Source organism: Colletotrichum gloeosporioides (genome assembly GCF_011800055.1).
Source record: "Colletotrichum gloeosporioides strain Lc1 chromosome Unknown consensus_117, whole genome shotgun sequence".
Lineage (NCBI taxonomy): Eukaryota > Fungi > Ascomycota > Sordariomycetes > Glomerellales > Glomerellaceae > Colletotrichum > Colletotrichum gloeosporioides.
The window spans coordinates 557,030-577,375 of NW_025544762.1; the positions used below are offsets into that span (position 1 = coordinate 557,030).

The window sequence follows — 20,346 nt, forward strand, 5'->3', positions numbered from 1 at the left end:
CAACGGGGGAAAGCAAAAGAAAAAGCAGGCAAAAAGCTCAACCGCGGAATTCGAAACCGCGGACCCTACGAAACCATCATATGGGACTTCATAACGAGTTCAAACTAACGACTTAGACCGTTGTTATACCTCTGGACCACTTGGCCCTTCATCAGGCTTGGTTGACGGTGACAAGGCGGACGTCCTTGATTAGAAGGGTGGCCCGAAGGAAGGAAGGAAGGCAGGCACATGGTGCGGGATATGAGTGTGGAAGGGGGAGGTGTGAAAGGAAGGAAGGAAGCTAGGTGGGAGGGACCAGTCCTCGAGCCCAGTCTTCATCTTCTCCGTAGGAGTGGGACAGCTATTAGTTTTCACATGTTACTGCCGCATGCCGAACTTCTTTCTCGTTGTGTCTATGCCCAAAACAAAATCACCTGTGTTTCTGGGTGACATTTCATAATTTTCAAGTGGCGGACAGTATACCGCCATGAGTACCACTATCTTTCTTACAGAGAAGCCTTTCAGGCATATCCGACCCCTTGAAGGTACTTGTAAATATTACCCGCCGACGCAGACATTTCTCGCCGTTGCTGCCGCTTCTTCTTGAACGGAGTGATGCTACCTACCAGACATCATGTTGGGCTCAAACCATGAAGCAGTTGTTCATCGGCTATTGCACAGGCAATATACCTACGCACAAGTTGTACTTTCAAAATGACCAGTGTTATTGTCTACGTCAACAACTTATAGAATACCCAGCAGTTGGATCAGTCACATTGACTCACAGACGGGCAAGTAAGCAGTTGTGTCATAAATCGTTATTGGTCCTAATACAATCTAACTCCGCCCTATTCTCCGCCGCTATGTAGTATTCGTAAATCGTTACACATGTGCCGGGCAGAAAAGCCAGTAAATGGGTAAAATGAGAAAAGAAGACACACAGCCCCCCGAGGCAGATCCGTTCTCTAATGCCGGTACATCCCATACCGAAATGACATGTTCTGTAGTCCGAATCCGTTGTAGAGCGCCTTACCGCCCGCTGATCTCACACCTTGGATGGGTGCCAGGGCAACCGCATTTATATATCCGTAAATCATCATGTGCTGCACGTTTACCACCGTCTGGGACGTTCTCTTGCGCTGTCGTAAACAACCTCGCGCTCATAGACCCGCTCGTCGTCATATTTGCTAGGCAGGCGGTGGTGGTGGTGATGTCCGTGGCGGCGGTCCCAGTCGTCGCGCCACTCCTTTTCGTACTCAATCTCGCGCACACGGTGCTTGCGGAATTGGCGGATCTCATCCGAGACCTTGACCAGCTCCAAAACGTCGTCCTGTGGATGGTTAGTGATGGCCGTGAACTATGCGGGAGACAAAGCTTACGTATTTCAAGTATTGCATAATGTAGAAGAAATATTCCGTCTCCTCAAAGTCGTAGCCCAGCTCGATGATGGCGTCTCGAATGACGAGGTCCTTGGTGATCTCGGTCCACATCTCATTACGCTTCTTGGGAGGGGCACGACGCTCCTTGGTCTTCTCGATATCAATCTCAGTCTCGCGGTCGTAAACCTGGACACTGAGACGATCACGAGAGTCTCTGGGCGAGGGCAAGGCGGGGGCCGGAGCCGGGACGGGAGTAGGGGCACCATCGCGTTCAGGAACGAACTTGGCTCGCCTCACTCCGTTGTAGCGCTGCCAGGTCACCTCGGCAGAGCCACCGCCGGCGCCGTCCATCTGCACGCGCTCGGTTCCGGGAGGCACATCCACGATGGTCCAATCCTTTGTGGCACCACCCCAGGCCTCGCCCATCTTGCCCCGTTGGTCAATCTTGGAGGTGATGTACTCAGCCTCCTCCTCGACAGGGGTGCGGGCAGCAGCAGAATGAGCCCTACGCCGGGAGCCAAAGTACTGGCGGTCATCAATACGCAGGCGATCGGTGCTCATGACAAGGTCTCTACTGTCCTTGAAGGCGGGCGACCGGCGCTCTCTGCTGGGAGAGCGGTGACGGCTTGTTGATCGGTGAATGTCGATGTCGGTCCTGTTGCGGGAGGTCGTGATGTCGATGTCCAGCTCCCGGTCTTCAGTCCGGGTCATAGGTCGAGGTGCGGGGCGGGGAGGAGGGGGAGGGCTAGGGACCCGAGTGACACCTTGCCCAAGTTAGATATTTGATTCATACCAATTTTTGTGAATGTTTCGTGTTGCTTACCATGGTCAATATCGCGGTAGTGCGTAATGACTTCTCTCTCAATCGTCGGTCCACGAATGACCTGAGGAGGGGCAGGTGCAGGTGGAGGCGAGGGCGAAGGAGACGGGATCCGCTCTCTTTCCTTTTCCACGATGCGCACACCAACACGGCTGCGTTCTCTGGCCGGAGGTGGAGGAGATGGCGAGCGTTGTCGCTCAACGTAACGAGCGCGGATCAGCTCGGGAGGAGGGCCGCGAGAAGGGCTGCGAACCTCCCGTTCGCGCTCAGAGATGCGGACTCTTGACCGCTCAAGCTCTTGGTCGTGGTGGTGATGGTGCGGGGGAGACGAGCTGCGAGCCCTACGAATGACACGCTCGCGGTAAACAGGGCTCGGAGTGCGCTGGCGAGGCCTTGAGAGCTCTCTCGACTCAACCTCGCGGCGGCTCAAAACCATGGCACCGGCCTCGGGAGCGCGCTCTTCACGCAAGAAGCGGAGGCGGTCGCCCTCGCGCTCACGAGGCCTGTCGCGGACTTCGACGTCATTAAATGCGACTCGGCTCGACGAATCCCTCTCGCGGCGGGGCTCGTAAAAACGGTCTTCGAACTCGTTGGACCGGTAAGCCATTTTTGCAGAAAGAAAAACGATAAGCGTTTATCGTTTCGGGAAGCTGCAGCAAAGGCGTTTGTGGTTGTTTGTTGGGGGAGTTTGTCTGAATAGGTGGGATGAATGGCGGGGTAGTAAGCCGTTTGGCGGTCGTGTAGCGCAGAGGGTAGCGTGAGGGTCGGCAACACTAAGGTGACCAGACACGGGTATCTTGCGCAACAAATGAAGTGGCCCGGGAAATGGGTTAGAAAAGAGCCAGACTTCCCTCGCGGCGCTGAGGAGTGAGCGGCAAGACGGAAGTGTAGGGAGGATGGGACTTTAATCAGAGGGCCGAGCTAGAGCTTAGCCGGCTGAGAGTGAGAAGAGGGGGTGAAGAGAAGAAGAGTGAGTGAGAGGAAGAGGGAAGAGAAGAGTCAGAGTGGGAGCAACGTCGTCATACCACAGCAGCAGAAGCTGGGTATGTATGTAAGTGCGTATGTAGGTAGGTGGTATGTAGTAAAGGCAACCGACAGGTGATATAGACCGGCAGGAGAAGCAGGCTGCGTGTGCCGTCCGTTCGTGGGGGACTTGGGACTTGGGCTGGAGGGGAGGAGGATGGGTGGATGGTGGATGATGGAGGGGGCCGTGGATGTGGATGTGGACGTGAACCAGGGCTGGGACTGGGACCAGGACTGGGAGGGACGGACTGGCGGGAGGGAGTAAGTGAGTGAGTGGTGTTGAGTGGTAGTGAGGTGGGCGGGAACAGGAAGAAGAGGGCAGTGATGGAAATGGGAGGGGCTGGCCGGGTTTGCGCGATGCAGCGGCCTGGCTTGCGGGCTTGTTAGGTTGCTGGATGCTGGCTCGTAGGTTCTGTCCACTTCTTCCAACTGTGGGCGTGCGCCGCGCGGTGAACCGCTGTCCGCTGTCACTGAGCAGGGGTGTTCCCGACGTTTTGTCTATGTTGCTGCGGGTAGCGGGACGGTAGGGATGTCGTCGCAAAGCCGATCGAGGGTGTGGTGTTGAGGCCCCGGATTTTGGGCAGCGTTGTGCTCTTTGGATGAGTAGGCACGATGGACTTTCGAGTGATTCAACAGATTCTACCTTACGGATAGGTCTGTGTTTGTTTGGGTTTGGGTTCGTCGGACGGGAAGGAAGCCCTACGGGCGGATCTGCTGCACAGAAGGCTGCCTGCCCAGTCAGATGAAGCAAGAACGAGGACAGGCGGACGGCAGAAGGCTCCAGCAATCTGGAACTAGGAGTCAATGATGCAGGCTGTGCCGGGTTGGCCAAACAAAAGCAACGAAGTTTAAGCAAGGTTGCACTTGGTAGCAGCAGAGGCAGAGTGAGGTTGCTGCTGCGGTGGATGACGGGCAGAGCGAGAGAAGCCGAGAGGACGACGGGCACCACGACGGCGGTAGGCAGCGGAAAGGCACAGAAGATGCAGAGAAGACTCGAGGCAATCTCGTCGATTCACCTCATCATCCACTTGGATGCATTCGAGGCATCCACTTGGGCACTGGCGGCGGTGCAGGCTGAGTGCTTGTTCGCCTCTTGGGCCCTGACGAAGGTGTCCGTTGCGCAACAGGCAAATGGGCGCTGCTGCTCTCACCGATCTCCCGGCTGCCCAATGAACAGGGTCCTGACTTGTGACTTGCAGGTCTAGACGCTGCGGCAGCAGGCAGGGCGCAAATAGAAAGAAAAGGCCAGTCCGAGGTCCAGCTCGAGTTTCCACCAGCTGTTGGCGGCTCGAATTCAGGATTCTGAATGGACGAGGGAAGATGTTTGGTACTTGTGATGACACACGACAGGCAGACGACAAAAGCATGCAGCATACAGCATACGGCATACTGCATATGACATATGGATATCCAAGTAAAATGCCTTAGATGGGTATTGAAGTTCTACTGCGCACTCGTTGTCAACTTCCGCGTCTCTCAACAGCCTGTCCGGCTGCTTCCACCAGCGTTCCATCTTACATCTTCAATGCCACCCCAGGTTTGGGACAATGGAGCCTCGTGTCCCTGAAAAAGAGCTCGTCTTGCGTGCTGCCCGGCGCATGAAGCTGGTTCACCTGCGCGAAAGACCTGATTTAGATCCTTAGTCCTTATTCTTGTGTTGCTATTACTGGGAAGCCGATGAAACAGGGGGGGCAGAGAGGGAGGGACGGGGAGGGGAGTCGAGTCCAGCGTCCAGGTCGTGAGTGTGGTCCGTCCTGCCCTGCCGTCCTAATTGTGGAAGTGGAAAGGAAAGAGCGGGAAGAAGCTAAGACGATTGGAAAAGTGGACCCTGTTCCCTGTGTCTGTGTGAGGTGAGGTCGTGGTTTCCAACTTTTTTCTTCGCTCTCACTTTCTTCTCATCACATGGAAGTGGAAGGGAAGCCAGGCATCCGTAGCCCGGAGCTCCCTCCTTCCTTCCTTCTGTGTCTCTCCACTGTCACTGTCGCTTGCTCACCTCTACGCAGTAGTCTTACGCTAAGGAAGTGACCACCTGCCTGCTGCTCTGCCTTCCCCCTCCCCCTCCTGCCCCTCCACGTCCACTCACAGCTCCTCGCCCAGCCCCCCCGCTGTCAACTTCTGCTCCGGCCCATCACCAAAAAAATACTGACGCAATTCTGCATCCACACCAACCAGCATCTCCCGCTCGCAAGCCGCCTTTCCATCGTCTCTCGGCCATGCCCCTCCTCTCTGCCCACTTTCGTCGCTCCCTTCCACACGCCAAGGCAGCTTTGGGACAGCACCAGAGACACTAGAAATCCAGCGACATGTTGCGAGTAAGTTGGCATATTAAGGTACTTCAAACCCAATTCAGGAATCCTGACAACTGCCGGGGATGCTCCCTGGATACTCTCTTCACCTTGATCCCGGCCCTGGTTTCCCTGTTCTAAACAGAAGCTTTCCATCATTAAGTCGCATTCCACGTCTCTCCTGACCAGCTTGGAGCTGCGCAGTATTGCACCTCACCCAACACGCGCAACTTCGGCGACAAGTGAACCAACATTTTACCGGCCTCGAGGAATACCTGCCGAAAGTCTCTTTGTCCGCACCGCTTGCTGCCAGACACTCCGCAGTTGGGTTCTGTCTTCACCGATCGGACCAGGATATCGTGGTTCCCGCTCCAGCCTGATCGCCAGGACCGGCCCAGCTGTCAACGAGCCCGACGGTATGAACCGAAGACAAGCTCCTTCGTCCGCACATCACACGCCCATCTTGCCGCTTTCCATCTGTTTTCTCGACCCTCCATTTCCCTCGTCTATCGCCCAACCCATGATGGACCAGGAGGTGCCCGCGAACCCACTGCTGATTGGGCTGAGCCGACATCCTGGGGGACCCTGAACAGAGTCAGGACATCAGCCGGCTCGTTCACGAGTTCCTCCCGCAGGTGGTGACCTCCCACACCATCATGAGACACAGCCCGGCTGTCACTATTTGAGAATGCCATGTCTGCTTCTACGACACAGTTGCCTTTTACGTTTCTTCATTGGCCAGCTGCAGGAAAACTCCATACAATCACCCTGGTCACCGTCCACCCACCAACAGGCCCCCAATGTCAGAAATGGCCCGCTTCGTCAGCCGTAGCTCGGCGTCGCCTTGTCGCCGTACACGCAATGGGGAAATCGATACAGGCTCCTGGTCAGAAGAACATAAGCAACACTTCTCGAACAGACCAGCCCTACATCTTTCTAGCGCTCGGTAGGCGCGGGAAGTTCCCCTTTTTCTCGACCCATGCCCCTGGGCTGGAGTCAACTTCGTGATGGGCGGGTAGCTGAAACTAACAGCCTCCAAAGCCGCGGAACCCCAGGGGCCATGGTTCAGGAACGCAACACCATCGCCGCAATCAATCTACGCGAAGCGTTGGTGGCGACGGGCGAGCCGGTGCTACCTTGACATCGAACGAGTCTTTCCGTCAAGGGTTCGCCTTCACTCACTTTACCACCGGGGGAAACGGCCGATTAAGGACTTTGTTCATTATTCGTACTTCGTTCGGTGCGGCTCACGGCCTTGCTATCTTTCCTCCTGCGCCTCTCTCCAGCCCCCAATGCTCCTCCTCGCACCGTTCTGCCCTGTCGCATCCATCTCTCCTAAGTGTCCTTCCCCGACAAGCTCGTACACTTCGCCTACATCCAGTTCTTGTGGCGGTTGTGTGGCGTCGGCCTCCAGTATCTGCGTTCCGAGCTTCTCTGTCGGATGCTCTGGGCTCCCGTACTCCGTATACGGCCCCACTCCGCCGGATCCTTGGAGGCTATTCCCGGGAGACGTGTGTCCGTTAGCAGCCTCGATTTCCTTCAGGCGCGCTTCTTCCAAGGCCCTTTGCTGCCGTCTTTTCCGCACACAACACAGAGCCACCACTGCCGCAAAGCCAATAACGCCCACAGTGACTCCAACTCCAATGCCAGCTTTAGCTCCAGTGGACAAGACTGCTGGCTTGGCGGATGCGCTCGATGCTGTCGATGTCCCGTTCGGATCATTCTCGGCCGTCTTTGTCGCGTTGAAGCTGGGAACTACGCTGGCTTGTGTCCAGAGGCCGTCAGTGCCGTGGTAAAGCTGTACCCAGCTGCTGTTTGAGCGGTACCACAGCCATACTTCGTTCGTGTCGAAGTTATTCGTCGCTGTTAACGCGCCACCGGCCTCGTCAGCCACGGGCCAAAGCCGTTCATCTTGCTCTGACATCATCGTCCATGCCCCGTTGATGTTTGAAATTTGATGAAGTTCGGAATCGGTTCCGAGGTAAAATAGACTCCTCACGTACGATCCGTCGACGGAGGCGACCAAATGCGTCAAGTTTGTCGGCCAGGCCGCCAACGTGAGGTTCGGCGTGAGAGACGAGTTGACGACGATGTCGGCTGCGTCGGTGTTGTTCGTCAGCGTGTCGTTGATGAGAGTCCGAGGCAACGTGGCTTTGGGCATATTAGCACTTTGCTGCGAACAGAACGGGCACGATAAGACGGACCGAGATGCCAAGTTTCATCTTTGAAGTATCTCGAGATTTCGAGGGTTTCAGAGTCTTTGGGAAAGACGACGGACATGTTCAGCTGGCCCGAGTGTGTTGAGGTCAGCACCGTCGAATTCGCTTGGTCTTGAGAAATCCGGCCTTTCCACCGCCAGTCGTCCTTGGTCGTGTATGCCATGACATTAACCCTTCTGTCCTCGTCATGGAAGAATACGCGATATCCGTTTTCCGACCCCAGCAACTCGACCGCGAGACCCGTCTCGTCATGGATGGATTTCACATTCGCTGTAGACGAGATGGTGTATTCGCCCTTCTTGTCGTAGAGGCCTGTCGACATGTCGCACTCAAAGTAACCGTTGATGATCGACCCGTCCTCTGTCTGGTAGAAAATCGATGCCTGTTGCGATGCGTCAGTAAGTAGCAGCGTATGGTCGGACGCCGCTCAAACAAACCATCGTCAGCAACTGTGCAGTATCATACCATCCCGCTCCCGCGAGGGCTGAACCATTCCGGGGAGTTTTCTGCAAGTCGAAAGCATTCTTTCCGTCCGTGGGGAATATGGGTGTGGAGTTGCTATTGCACGCGCTATGGAGGATTTTGAGCGTTGTAGGATCTTGCATCGCAATCTGAGGGCTCAGCTCCGTCCACCACGACATGAGACACGTTGCCGGAGAGAAAAGCATCGCCCCCAGGACGATCTTCAAGACCGGCCGCGCCATGCCGGCGGTGGTTAATAGGCAGCGGAAACGACAGAACACCCCGCAGCCGGGCGATGCTTGATTCGCAGTCGAGATCGCGTGGCAGTCTGCTGCGGAGTACTCGGAGATTCCATTCAGTCAGACCTAGTAGTTGACCGACGTTCAGCGGACACGAAGAGAATGGAAGATGAAGGACGAGATCGCGACCCGGGGGGGAGACCGGGTTTATCAATCTCCCTACAGGGATATTGGACTGACGGTATTCAAGGGTCTAGACACCGAATGCTCATCTCCATACCCTCCGAGACCCAAGGCGGAAAGCTCACCCGCCTGCTCGACCTGCAGCAGCACTACTGCGGGCTAGCCCTAGGCTGTGGCCCAGAAGGCGAAGCATTCGCTCGCCCGCACCTAATGAGCATCCTTGCAACTGACTTAACCTCTTCGACATCCCGTCTCTGTCATTCCCAGCTGGCGGACATCTACTTGATAGCCCCCAAATGTAAGCGTAAGACGACCATCGAGTGTCTGCCCGTTGCAACCCCCGGCACGTCTGCGCTCAGCTCGTTGGACCAGCAAGTGGTGGCAATCAGGGGGTCTCGAAGGCAAGGCTCGGCATTGGCTACGATTAATCACGGTAGTGCAGAAGCGAGGTAGCTGATGTAACCAGCCTTGGGGGGCTGTTTGATTACTCAAGTCAGGGCTGGAAGGATTCGTATGGGCAAAACAAAACCTGCGAAACCTGGTAGTTTATCCACATCCGATTTGTGGCTGTGGTAAGTCGCGGTCTTTTTGTAATAAGTGATCTGGACCAGATCTTCATCAATCTCGGACTCGTGGTTTCTGATAACCCCGGCACTCGAGAGGAAAGGATCAACTGGCTCTTCGCCGACATCCCTGCCAGAAGCGGGGGCTAAGCTCAGTAAGCAACCATGAACCAACCCACGGACAGCTGGTTTCCCGGTCGAGATTTGCGGGTTACGGTTGCAACGCAGTGCTTCAGCAGACCTCAACGGGGACCAATGCAGTGAAAAGAAGCGAGATAGAACCCATTCTAGGCCCTCCCGCCGCCGCTCCCTGGCTCTCGTCTCCCATGTTCCATCGACGTTGCTCCATTATTGATCGCGAGAGGTTGGGGGAGATTGGAGAATGAAATGCAACTCCGGCTCGGACTGTTGTCATCTTTTAGTCCCACGAGTGGAAGACAAGCATTCAGGGTGAGATGCTGTTGGGTTGGCGATGGCCCGACAGCCTGGTAAATGAACGACACTGCTGCTGCGCTTCCATTGGATTTGATGCAATCACGGGAGCCATCAGGGAACCTGATTCTGCAATAATTCTGGTAAGGGTGGAGGCACACTAGTGTTGAGAATTTAAGAAGAAAGATACTTGTTTTCCTGCATCACGCCCAAAACTCCCGCATGCCGTTCGTCGGCCCTTTTTGCTACTCTCCTTGCGACGATAAGAAGAAGCAAGAACTTCACCCTCCTAGACAGCTGCTGAAACCGACGACGAGTTGGTCAAACTCATCGAGAAAGTCCACACAATCGCCACCCCGTCGTTGGCGAGAGACTGGACGCGCATCTCGTCTGGAAGAAACGGGCCACCTTGGACCTTGTGGTTCGGGGTCATCTTTATGAAAGGCGGGAAAAGAGAAATAGGTGAGTGACGGCACTGCCGGATTCGCAAGTTGTATACACATCCTGAGAAAGATACCTGGAAAAATCACACCCTGGAGGATGGAGATTTATCGGCGTCAGTTGGTGGCTGGGCAAAGTTGTCGGCAGCACATCTAAAGACGCAATATGAACGGACATAACCAGTCTTCATCAACATGAGAAAACCGCTCAAGGCACTTGTCGAGTGTCTAGAACTTGGAGCTCTTACTTCTCAACCATGGCATCACTCTTTTCTTTCTGTTTACTTTCCTTCGTTCAAGTAGTCTATGACCCTGGAAAAGTAGAAAGAGAAGCGACGATGTTCTGTTGTTGGTGAGCGAGATAGAACTGCCATCATGTCAGGCGAGGGCGTGTCGTATCCTGCAGAGAGGTTTAAGCGACCAACAGCCAAGTCTGGAGCCTGTACAACACAAGAGCAAAGGTGCGCCAAATCGACAAGACGAAGTCACAGTAGCTAAGCCAATAGAAGATGCTGTCTCGCTTCCCGGTGTCGCGCCCGCTTCTGACATCAGCGCAGCGTCGTAAACAAGCTTCATGGGCTCCCTGTCCCGGTACCATCGGAGAGAGAAGCCCGGTCTGATGCCGATTCAAAAGCGCAGGTTTTGGGATAGGCTACTTAGCAAGCCATGCTTCGAAGAGTACAGTAGCGTAGTGTATGCCAAGAGCAGACCCCGAAATGCCACACAACGATTTCCAGTGTAGCAGTCCGATCAATTCGGGATCTCAGTCGGGTGAGTGGATGGATAATCCTGTTTTATGAAAGTAGGGGGCTTTAAGGAGGAGGTTCCAGACTGGCCGGTCGATTGGACGGAAGCCCGACCTCAAAGGGGAAGGACGCAGCAACATCCTGGTGCTTGCTTACTGCAGTCCGAAGTTCAGCTCTTTGTAAGGCTAGGACAATTGCTAAGCTTGTGGCGCGTAGCTTAGTATGCATGTCTAAAGCGACGTCGTGGTTTATCCGAGTTGGAGTCTAAATGTAATACATTTCGCAAATTCCCCCCGATATTCACCTCCGACAATTCTCGCTATTCAAAGCGGTCTCTAGTTCAGAGCCTGAGCTGTGGCTGCTTTGACTGGAGGAGATGTCACAGAAAGTGAGCTGGCGAGTCAAACGCTTAGCATCACTCCAGCTTCAGACTTCCTGCTTCTGCCTCTTGGTACAGACGCTGGCACAGATAGAAGTACTGTCCTAGCCTACCACGCTCATGGATGCTGGCCTTAGGTAAGTAAGTGACATTGCTTGCCATCAGTACTTCGTCCTGTTTCCCAGCCTGTTGCCTCTGATGGCGAACGCAGTATGCGGTCATCTGGGAGTGAGTACCTTTTCCAGTTTCACAGCTATTGATTATCTCGAGGTTTTGGGTAGTCTTCGAAAATCGGACAATGTATTCTTGCAAATCGGGTATCTGCCTACCTAGAAGGGCAATGGGCTGTTTCTCTTGGGTACCGTAACCACTTCACACATATACTTATCGGCCTCTCGACATGGCGTTATCGTTCGGCGCGCCTGCCCTCGAACTCATCACTTCATCATCGTGAAGAAGCATCGTTTGGACATGTAGGACAGTGCTAGCCCAGGTCTCTCCTGTTGTATGTCTTCCCTTCTGAGAAACTCCCTAGCTCAAAGTAGCATACCTGGCCGCGACGTAACCGCAGTGTATTGCCCTGGTCGGCGTTCTGTCACTTTGGTTGAGGCTGTGTAGCATTTGCTTCTTTCACAGCTGTCTGTCAGGTTGGAGCCACGAAGATTGGTGAATCAGTCCGCTTTCTCTTCATCGGCTGCTTGGCTGCTTTGAAAACATTAAGAGGCTTCTTTCCTTGACTCATTTTACTCTCTTCCTTCGAGCTGCGACTGGCTGGCAGTTGAAAACCAACAGTACGGCCGGGTTCGATGGACGTTGGGGCAGACTCGGGCGTCTCGGGCGTGGCAGCCGTGGCAGTCACCTTAGTTTGTGCATGCGCCCTTGCGATCTGTGCTTGGATCAAGTCCTCCTCCCTCATCTGATCGGCTGCCTCAGCCTGGTCTCTTTTCCGCGAGTCCGCCGCTCGGCGAAGGGCTTCCGGCGAACGGTTGATCCAGGCGATGAATAGTCCATCGTCCTTCTCCTCGACACGGCAGAGCCCTTCGCGGCCGAGAAACTTGACGAAGTCGGTGAGTGAATGCCACCGTGTCGCATTAAGATGAGTGTGATGCTTGTTGGCGATGTAGGTTTGGTAAAAGCGGTTCGAATGCACGCTTTTCTCTCGGTGGCTTGTCCGCAACTGGTCGAGGAACTCGGCCTGAAACTGTTGCGAGATGTTATTGATAGTCTCGTTCACGTTGCCGATGTTCTGTATTCGACGTACGTGGGACTCGGAAAGAGTGTGCTGTTTAAAGCATTCTCGTTCCGACACTGTTTGTCGCAGGGTGTACAATACCATCGCAGGCGGCCAAGGCCCACCATCTTCATTTTCTTATCCACATGGCGCGCGGAGCCTGGATCGTGTGGCATTTTGGCTGCAAGTCAAGTGAGGCTGCGGCCAGTTAACAAGCCAATAGGAGACCAGGGATCGAACTGAGGCCGTGGTGGTGGGCCTCGACCCCTTCAACCGTGAATACCAGACTATCAGCCAACGTGTAGCCAGGAGAAGACAACGAGAAGGCTGGGCATGTCTGAAGAGTGAAAAGCACTTTTGAAAGCTCATGCATATTCAAGGCAACGTCGCCGGTCATCCGGGCTGGAGTCTAATAGAAATGCATTTCATAAGTTTCCCTAGGTAATCAAAGACCGAACCCCGACACGCCCGTTAAACAACACCTGTTGCTCCCCATGTTTTTCCTGCATTAACACCCCGCTTTCTCTACTCTACCATGTCATACTTCTCATTACTCGAGGCCTCTCTTGACGTCCTTGGCCTTCAGGCCACTGAGTTTCCTCTCGGGCTTGTGGTGAGAGGGTCTGCCGGAGAGCATGTTAACCACCTCCATCATGTGCGCCCAGTGGGCGTCCTTGGGACGGCGGTTCTTCCAATCCGTGTCGTGGTCCTCGAGATCGAGGACCGGAGTGAAGACGACGCTGGCACCCTTAATTCCAATGACAGAGGCGCTCATGGGATCCCTCTTGCACCTGTTATGAGACTTGGGCCGGAACTCCTCGAGATGCTGCATGCACTTGATGGCCAATCTGACGGCGCGGCATCTATCCATGGGCGACGGGACTCCTCCCTGCTGGACGTGTCCGGGGATGCTGTCGCGGGACTCAAATCTTCCGCGCGCTTCCTTGCGGATGATGTCGGCGATGAGCTTGGCGTTGAAGACATCGTCGGCCTTCTCGTTGATAAGGATCAGGCGACCGGACGATGACTGGCCCTTGTCCTTTGCAAAGATATCGCGGAGGTGACGGACGTCCGCAGCCAGCATTTCAAGGTCCATACCCTCCTCTGGCGTGTAGACAGCACTTGCGCCGACACTAAGGCCAGCAAGCGTAGCAATGTAGCCAGACTTACCGCCCTGGGTCTCGACAACGAAGACACGGCGGCGAGTTGCCGACGCCGACTGCTTGATCTTGTCGCAGTACTGGACCAGCTCGTTCAAGCAAGTGTCGGAGCCGAGAGAGTATTCGGAGCCGGGCACATTGTTGGAGATGGTGGCAGGCAGGAGCACCATTGGAATGCACAGGGAGGGGTACAGCTCCCTGGCCTTCCGCAGCTGTGACACGGCGTGGTAGGCCTCGAAGCCACCAACCAGGAAAAGAGCGTCAAACTCGTATTTCTCAATGAGGTTGGCGATGAGCTCCATGCCGGACTCGGACGGAAGCTCTCTGTTGGTTCCAATCTCAGATCCTCCCCTGCTAGCCCAGCTGTCAACATCAAGCCAATCGAAGGGTCGCACGGCACCAACGGGCTTGTCCCCGTGATGTCTTGCGAAGCCAGCAAAACCGTTGTGAATAGCAACAGGCTCGTGGCCGCGGGAAAGGCAGTAAGCGACACCAGCGCGAACAGCGGCGTTCATGCCACCAGCTGGCGCGCCGACGTTGATGAATCCAATCTTCATTCTCTGCTCCATTGTCAGCGTAGTCTCATCATTTCTGGATGGTTAACACAGACCTCCTTCTCAGGAAGATGGTGGTCGTCCACTCTAACGTTCGTCGTCAAGTTGTATGAGTTGAACATCTCGGAAAACTCGGCATCTCGAAGAGACATGGCCTTGTCAAAGTCCTTCTCCTCAACGGCCTGCGCGACCGTCTTGGTGTCTTGAACGGCTTGCATGAGGGGTCTTCGAACGATCTGGTTCTCGGTAATGGCGATGAAGCAAGTCTCGGTCTCGGGGGTGGCTTCCAGAACAGCCTTGACGGCCTCAACACCCTGCAGCGTCGCCAGCATTCTGTCGTAAGCCACGGCGGTACCTCCACGCTGGACGTGACCAAGGGTTGTGACACGAGTATCCAGGGCTAGCCCGTCCTTGTCTGCGAGCAAATCCTTGACCATCTCTGCCGTGATCTTCTTGCCATTGCTGTCCTTGGCGCCCTCAGCGATGATGACAATGGTCTTGCGCTTGCCGAAGCTTCGGTGCTGGGATGCGTTAGCTTGTTCAGCAGTACCGGGCTCTGGACATGCTCACCCTCTTCACAATTTCGCACATCTCTTCCTCCCAGTTCTCCTCCCTAGGCTTCTCAGGGATGAAGATAAAGTCAGCACCCGTAGCAACACCGGCCATGAGTGCAAGCCAACCACAATGGCGGCCCATGACTTCGATAACGAAAGCTCGGGAGTGGGAAGAGGCCGTGGCCTCGATGTAGTCGACCATCTCGCAGATGCGCTCGAGGGCGGAGTAGCAGCCAATGGTAGCATCGGTGCCTGACATGTCGTTGTCAATGGATCCGACGAGACCAACAATGTTGAGGTTCTTGTAGGGCTCGACCTGCTCCTTCTTAAGCTGGCCGGACGAGATAAGCTCCTCAACCAGGGAGGGCCATTCGGCGCGGAACTTGTCAGCACCAGTCAAGGAGCCGTCACCACCGCAGATGATCAGGGCATCGATTCCATTGAGGATCATGTTCTTCGCGGCAGTCAATCGTCCGGGACGCTCGTAGAAGGCCATGCAGCGGCGAGTTCCAATCAAGGTACCGCCCTGTCCAAGGTAGTTGCGCACATCTCCCCAAGCAGCCTTGCGGATCTGGTCGCCGCCCTGGACCAGGCCTTCGTATCCATCGTAGACGCAGTAGGGGTCGCAGCCCATGTGGATTGCTGTTCGGACAACGGCTCTAACTACACCGTTCATGCCTGGGGAGTCACCTCCCGAGGTCATGATGGCGATCTTCTTCTTGGCGGCCATGGTTTTGGTCGTCGAGGACGGAGTGTTTCGTAGGTTGTCGGGACTCCGGAGTCAACTAGGGAAAGGGGAGGGAGACCCTTTACAGAAAGACAGTCAGTCGATGTCGGCTTAGAGGATATTTGTATGAGTATGGTAGTATAATATGTCCAAGGGATGGTGGTGCAAGTTGTCTGGCCGTGCGCAAAACTAGGGGAACGCAGGCAGAGGTAGGGAGGGGGACGGAGTGTTCAACGATCATGAACTGACTTGCGAGCAAGGCGAGGTATGGTAAGGTACCTTGGGTAGGTGCCAAGAGCTTGGAAGCTGCGAGGTGGTTGGAAGCTATGCGGGAGGTATGTACCTTTTTTCTTTGGTTGAGGGGCTTGGGCTTGCACCTGGAACTGGAACTCTCGGAGCAGGGCGAAGGGAAGCTGCGAGACACACTTGGCTCGGCTTGGGGTTCAGGGTGTTTTTGGCTCGGGAGGGCGCGCAGAAATAACGACCGGTCGAACCCAAAACCACAAAACACAAGTCGGTTCCCAGGGCAGGATAATAATAGCGCGCGCGCCCTTGGATGTTTTATGGCGGGGAATGATGGACACCAAACGGTTGGAGCATGCAGAGAGCAGAGCAACTTGAGTCGCAACGTGGGCTGGCACCTCGAAAAAATAGTATACAACGAAGCAGAAAAAAAAAAAAACACAACCTGACAGCCCCTCTCCGATGCACCACCGCAACGGCGCAAGCACCAGGCGCCGCACCTCAACCCCTCCCAACAGATGCCACACCTACCTAGGAAGACACCCGCTAAGCCAGCATCAGGGCAGTGACGTTGTGGGCTGAGAGCTCTTATCGCTTATCGTGGCGCGGGGGAGCTCCGGCCAAGCCCAGCAAAGACGCCGCCGAGGCCGCAGAGGCCGCAGAGCGTCGTCACATTTGCAGGGCCCGGCGTCACAACCGGCCTATGGAAACCTTTTGCGTCGCTGAATCAGGCACGGGAGACCGTGTTACTGGTCAGCCCGCCGACAGGGGATTATCTTTAGCTGAGCCCTTCGTTGCAGAAGGATCCTCGCTGACGTTCTGTGTCTTGAAAGCAGGCCAGCCTGCTGCCTGTCCTAGAAAAGAATGGAAATCTGCAGCGGCTGCTGGCTGTTAATCGCTCAATCATTGACTGAGGGCCGAATGAATCCGTCCCACGAATAGCTGTGTCAACCGATTTCGAGTCACACTCATCGGTGAGGGAAATACTGCAACTGGCTGGCAAGACTCGTTTTTCTCGCTCTTTTTCCACTGAGTGAGGGGTTTTAACGCCAAACAAGGTTCCTTCGGCTTGCTCCCATCTCGGGCTTATTCTGGGCTGCTTCCACCCTTATCCACCACTATTACCAGGTCCAGACTTGTCGCCAGCGTCGACTCAGACTGCCCCTCCATCCAGCTCCAGTTCAGTGCGGGGCTGGCCGAACGCGCCAACCCAGACCAGCAGTCCAGGGTCAAGCACAGTCGGTCATTGCTGCCGCTGAATGATTTTGCTGACCGCGGCTCCGCGCCTGTGGAGGGGTCATCCAGGTCTTATTGACAGATTCTCTGACCCTAAACCCTTCTTCATGAGAACAAATGTACACCATTCCAGAGTCTCTTAATATACTTTATTACGCAGCCTCATGTCGCGAATTGCACGTCATTATGGACCAAAAAAATGGCGTCGGGAGCTGTCCAAGTATGCATTCAAGACGTCTGGCTAGAGATGCCAGCCCAAACAGCGGAGGACCAGGCGCTGGCAGGGTGCAGGGATAAGCCTCCGAAGTGAAGGCGAACACTCACAATCCGCGACGACGGCATCGAGTGACAAGTCATTCGACCTCAGTCTTCAATTGCCCATGTGCAACCACAAGTCATGATATCCAATATCCAATCGTCTAGCAGTTGAAGCCTTCCCACAATGCCGCCGAGTGCCAGCTTTCACCTTTCACGCCATAGCCCACCAACGCGGATCTGGCGGCGAGGTATTCTACCCTGAATCTCTGTGTTATCCAGCCTGCTTGCTAAGTTGATACGAAAATCTCGTCGACGGGATGAAAGCCTTGATGATATTCCCATGTTCGGTTTGGTCTTATCGATACCTGATTCGGTGAGGCGCCGGTATGAAGGCGCGCCTGACCGAGGACCTGCCCAATTGATTGGCCAGAAGCTCTGTGGAGCTACGGCCATCACGGTCACCCCAGCCAATCCGTAGCGACTTCCAACAGTCAACTACAGCCTTGCAAGACAGCCTCACCAATTCTAGCAACCTTGATGCAACATGCTAGCACGCAAAACCTGACCTGATCCCTCCGTACACGACATACCGAGCCGACCATCTCCGATCAATCAACCGAGAAACTGCCCACCATGGCGTCGGGCAGCTCAATGCCCTTCTCCTCCCTGCAACCAACCCCGACAGGCGGTCGCAAGCCTAAGAACCTTGCCGAATTCATCGCGCGCGTACAAACAGAGCGCGGCTTTCGCAACGTCACGGAAGAAAGCCTGAAGCAAGAGATTGAGGACCGCAAGAATGGTGTCGCCGACGTTAAGGAGGAGGAGGACACTGCCATGGCGGACGGTAACGAGGACGAGGAGGAGCCAGCCGACGCCAACGCCGCGCGCAATGAAGTGCTGAGAAATATCGAGTGCGTCGGTCTACTCTTTGCCTGGAAGATTTTGTGCTGACAACCGTTTTACAGTGCCGCGAACAACTCCGCGCTCATGGCACTCGATTTCATCTCATTACTTCTCTCGAAAGAGAGCCCTGCCCAAGCCGGTACTACCCTTTCAGCCCAGCTGCGAGACTGGGTAGGCATCGGCAGCCTTGGGATCGCCAAGCGCGAAGACAACGACGAGCAGAAACAGCGCGACGCCGAGAAAGCAAAGGACAACCGCGACGTCTCACTAGGCTGGGCCCTGATCGATATCAATACCACCAAGGAATCGGCGGATAAGGCAGCTAGCCACTTGAGCAAGGAGGTTGAGCGCGAAGAAAATTACTGGGGAGAGATCCTGGCGGTGCGCCAGGCTGGGTGGTCAATGTGCAGATTGCCGGCGGAGAAGCAAACGCTGGGCGTGAGGTTCGGATTCTCAGAAGCGTCACCCGAGTTCAGGAATAGCAGTCTTGCCCCTTTACGGCGTGGTGATGACGGTTCGGCGATGCTTCAACATGGTAGGGTTGGCGCTGGCTGCCAACGTCTCGGCGTCACAATCGGCAGATCAGGCAAGACAACAGGTCGTCTCGCTTTCGGCACATCCGTGCCAGATACTGCCCTGCTTCAAGACCGCGTTCTCGAAGCGCGCAACACCATTTTTGCCCAGGAGCTTTGGCACGAACTGCACCGTGAAGCGCATTCACTCGCTTCCTACGGTGTCCGCGCGAGCCATTCCGCCATCACATTCAATCCAGCCTCCGGCCCAAGCCTCACCCTCGAACTTGAAAACCTCGAAGACATCGCCAATAAGGCCGAGGACCACCCCGACAACATACTTGCAGAAGCGACACACCTGAGCCTGCACATCTTTCTCAGTCACGCTCATAGACTTAATGAACTTCAACGCTTACGACCGACACCGCCTCACCAGCGGCGCAACCAGACGCAAAACCAATATCACCTTCTCCGCCCCATCGTGGCCAAGATACTTCATGACCGCGCGATAGAACAAGTCACACGCTTCTCCGGCGACCTCACCAATGTCTTCCGCCAGGCCGGCGTTAGCGCTGCCATTTTCATTCTTAACACCCCGCCCTATCCGACAGCAGATCTACGAAACAGCTCAGGCGGCTCCTCCGTCCGCCCCAGCGCGTCTCAAGCCCTCGCCAACCAGATTACAACCGCCCCAGCCGATTTTCAACTCGAGCTCATCCTGAACGCCACGTGCCGCCTGCAGATCCGTGGCCGCACCTTCCTTACGCCCCTGACAACAACCCAATTCCAAGTCCAGCTGCTTCCAAACGCCGCCGAGCCGCCTAATCCAGAACCTGCGCCCAATACCCTCCAGGGTTCCTATCCGCCCTCCCGCGACCCCTACCCGAGCTTCTCCGCCCTGAAGGACTACCTCACCGACGCAGCGACCCACGCACTGACAGACTGGTCCATGTCCCTCATCCCCCCTCCCCAAGCTCCGTCGCCCTCAGAATCCGCCCGCCCGGAGTGGATCAAATCCATCCGCGGCACCGCCATCAGGGACATCGACACCGAAAACCGCGAGGTTCGCTTCGACATCCTCGAGGACGCCGATGAGAGACCGATCCTCAACGTCGGTGCGGCCTGGCGCACCGCGGACCAAAAGTCCAAGATACAGCGCTGGAAGTGGTCCCCCTACGGCCCCGCGGAGCCCATGCAGATCCCGCACATCGTCAATGCCGTCGTCCAGTCCAGCGACCTGGCCACTTCTGCGGCCTAGGCGGCCATGGCTACTTCACCAGAAGACTACTCACCCTTACCGGAGGACTATCGCCTACCCCCACTAGAAGACTACTCCTCAACCTCAGCAGGGGGCAGCCCGTCACCTTTGGCAGAGAATCGTTCCTCGCCTTTGGCAGAGGATCACTCCTTACCCTCACCTGAGGGCTACCTGTGGGACTGGCCTTACACCTCTCAGGGTTTGTATAAGATGCTAGCCAGAATCGCCGACCATCTGGAATAGCTTAAGGCGTTGATAAAAGTTTGGGTTTTTTTCTGCCTCTGTCTCTCCGTTTTCCACAGCGGTGCTCTCCTCCCACAGTCACTGTTGGGAGGATAGTTTCCATAGACAAATAATGCGATGAAGCAGGCGTTACATGGACGGTTTGTATAACACCTGACACATCGTCAGAACATCTTTACATCGCGCTGCTAGATCCCGCAGTAGTAAAATAAAACAGAGTTACCTTCGCCAAGAGCTCTCGATTCATGAGCGCCCGCTATTAGTGTAAATGTGTTTTGTGACTTTTGACGGCACCATCACTGGACCTTTTGCGCCCAC

The 20,346-nt window shown here is 55.4% G+C and overlaps 5 protein-coding genes across 5 annotated transcripts; 1 reads left to right on the top strand and 4 right to left on the bottom strand.

Moving 5' to 3' along the window:
• Positions 1-1,090: 1,090 nt before the first annotated feature.
• GCG54_00009139 (uncharacterized protein) lies at positions 1,091-2,785 on the bottom strand (the record flags this gene model as incomplete). Its single annotated transcript, XM_045409088.1, has 3 exons — positions 1,091-1,309; positions 1,359-2,122; positions 2,182-2,785. 3 exons carry the CDS (start codon positions 2,783-2,785, stop codon positions 1,091-1,093), a joined length of 1,587 nt encoding a protein of 528 aa, XP_045256333.1.
• Positions 2,786-6,744: 3,959 nt separating this feature from the next.
• On the bottom strand, positions 6,745-8,409 carry GCG54_00009140 (uncharacterized protein; the record flags this gene model as incomplete). The annotated part of the gene is made up of 3 exons (XM_045409089.1): positions 6,745-7,637; positions 7,691-8,087; positions 8,143-8,409. The coding sequence occupies 3 exons, from the start codon at positions 8,407-8,409 to the stop codon at positions 6,745-6,747; spliced, it is 1,557 nt and encodes a 518-aa protein (XP_045256334.1).
• Positions 8,410-11,792: 3,383 nt separating this feature from the next.
• Positions 11,793-12,556, bottom strand: GCG54_00009141 (KIN17-like protein; the record flags this gene model as incomplete). Its single annotated transcript, XM_045409090.1, is given in 3 exon segments — positions 11,793-12,395; positions 12,411-12,457; positions 12,478-12,556. 3 exon segments carry the CDS (start codon positions 12,554-12,556, stop codon positions 11,793-11,795), a joined length of 729 nt encoding a protein of 242 aa, XP_045256335.1.
• A 374-nt stretch (positions 12,557-12,930) lies between these two features.
• On the bottom strand, positions 12,931-15,378 carry GCG54_00009142 (ATP-dependent 6-phosphofructokinase; the record flags this gene model as incomplete). The annotated part of the gene is made up of 3 exons (XM_045409091.1): positions 12,931-14,100; positions 14,151-14,615; positions 14,665-15,378. The coding sequence occupies 3 exons, from the start codon at positions 15,376-15,378 to the stop codon at positions 12,931-12,933; spliced, it is 2,349 nt and encodes a 782-aa protein (XP_045256336.1).
• Positions 15,379-17,745: 2,367 nt separating this feature from the next.
• Positions 17,746-19,785, top strand: GCG54_00009143 (Mediator of RNA polymerase II transcription subunit 17; the record flags this gene model as incomplete). Its single annotated transcript, XM_045409092.1, has 2 exons — positions 17,746-18,023; positions 18,078-19,785. The coding sequence occupies 2 exons, from the start codon at positions 17,746-17,748 to the stop codon at positions 19,783-19,785; spliced, it is 1,986 nt and encodes a 661-aa protein (XP_045256337.1).
• Between the last annotated feature and the right edge of the window lie 561 nt (positions 19,786-20,346).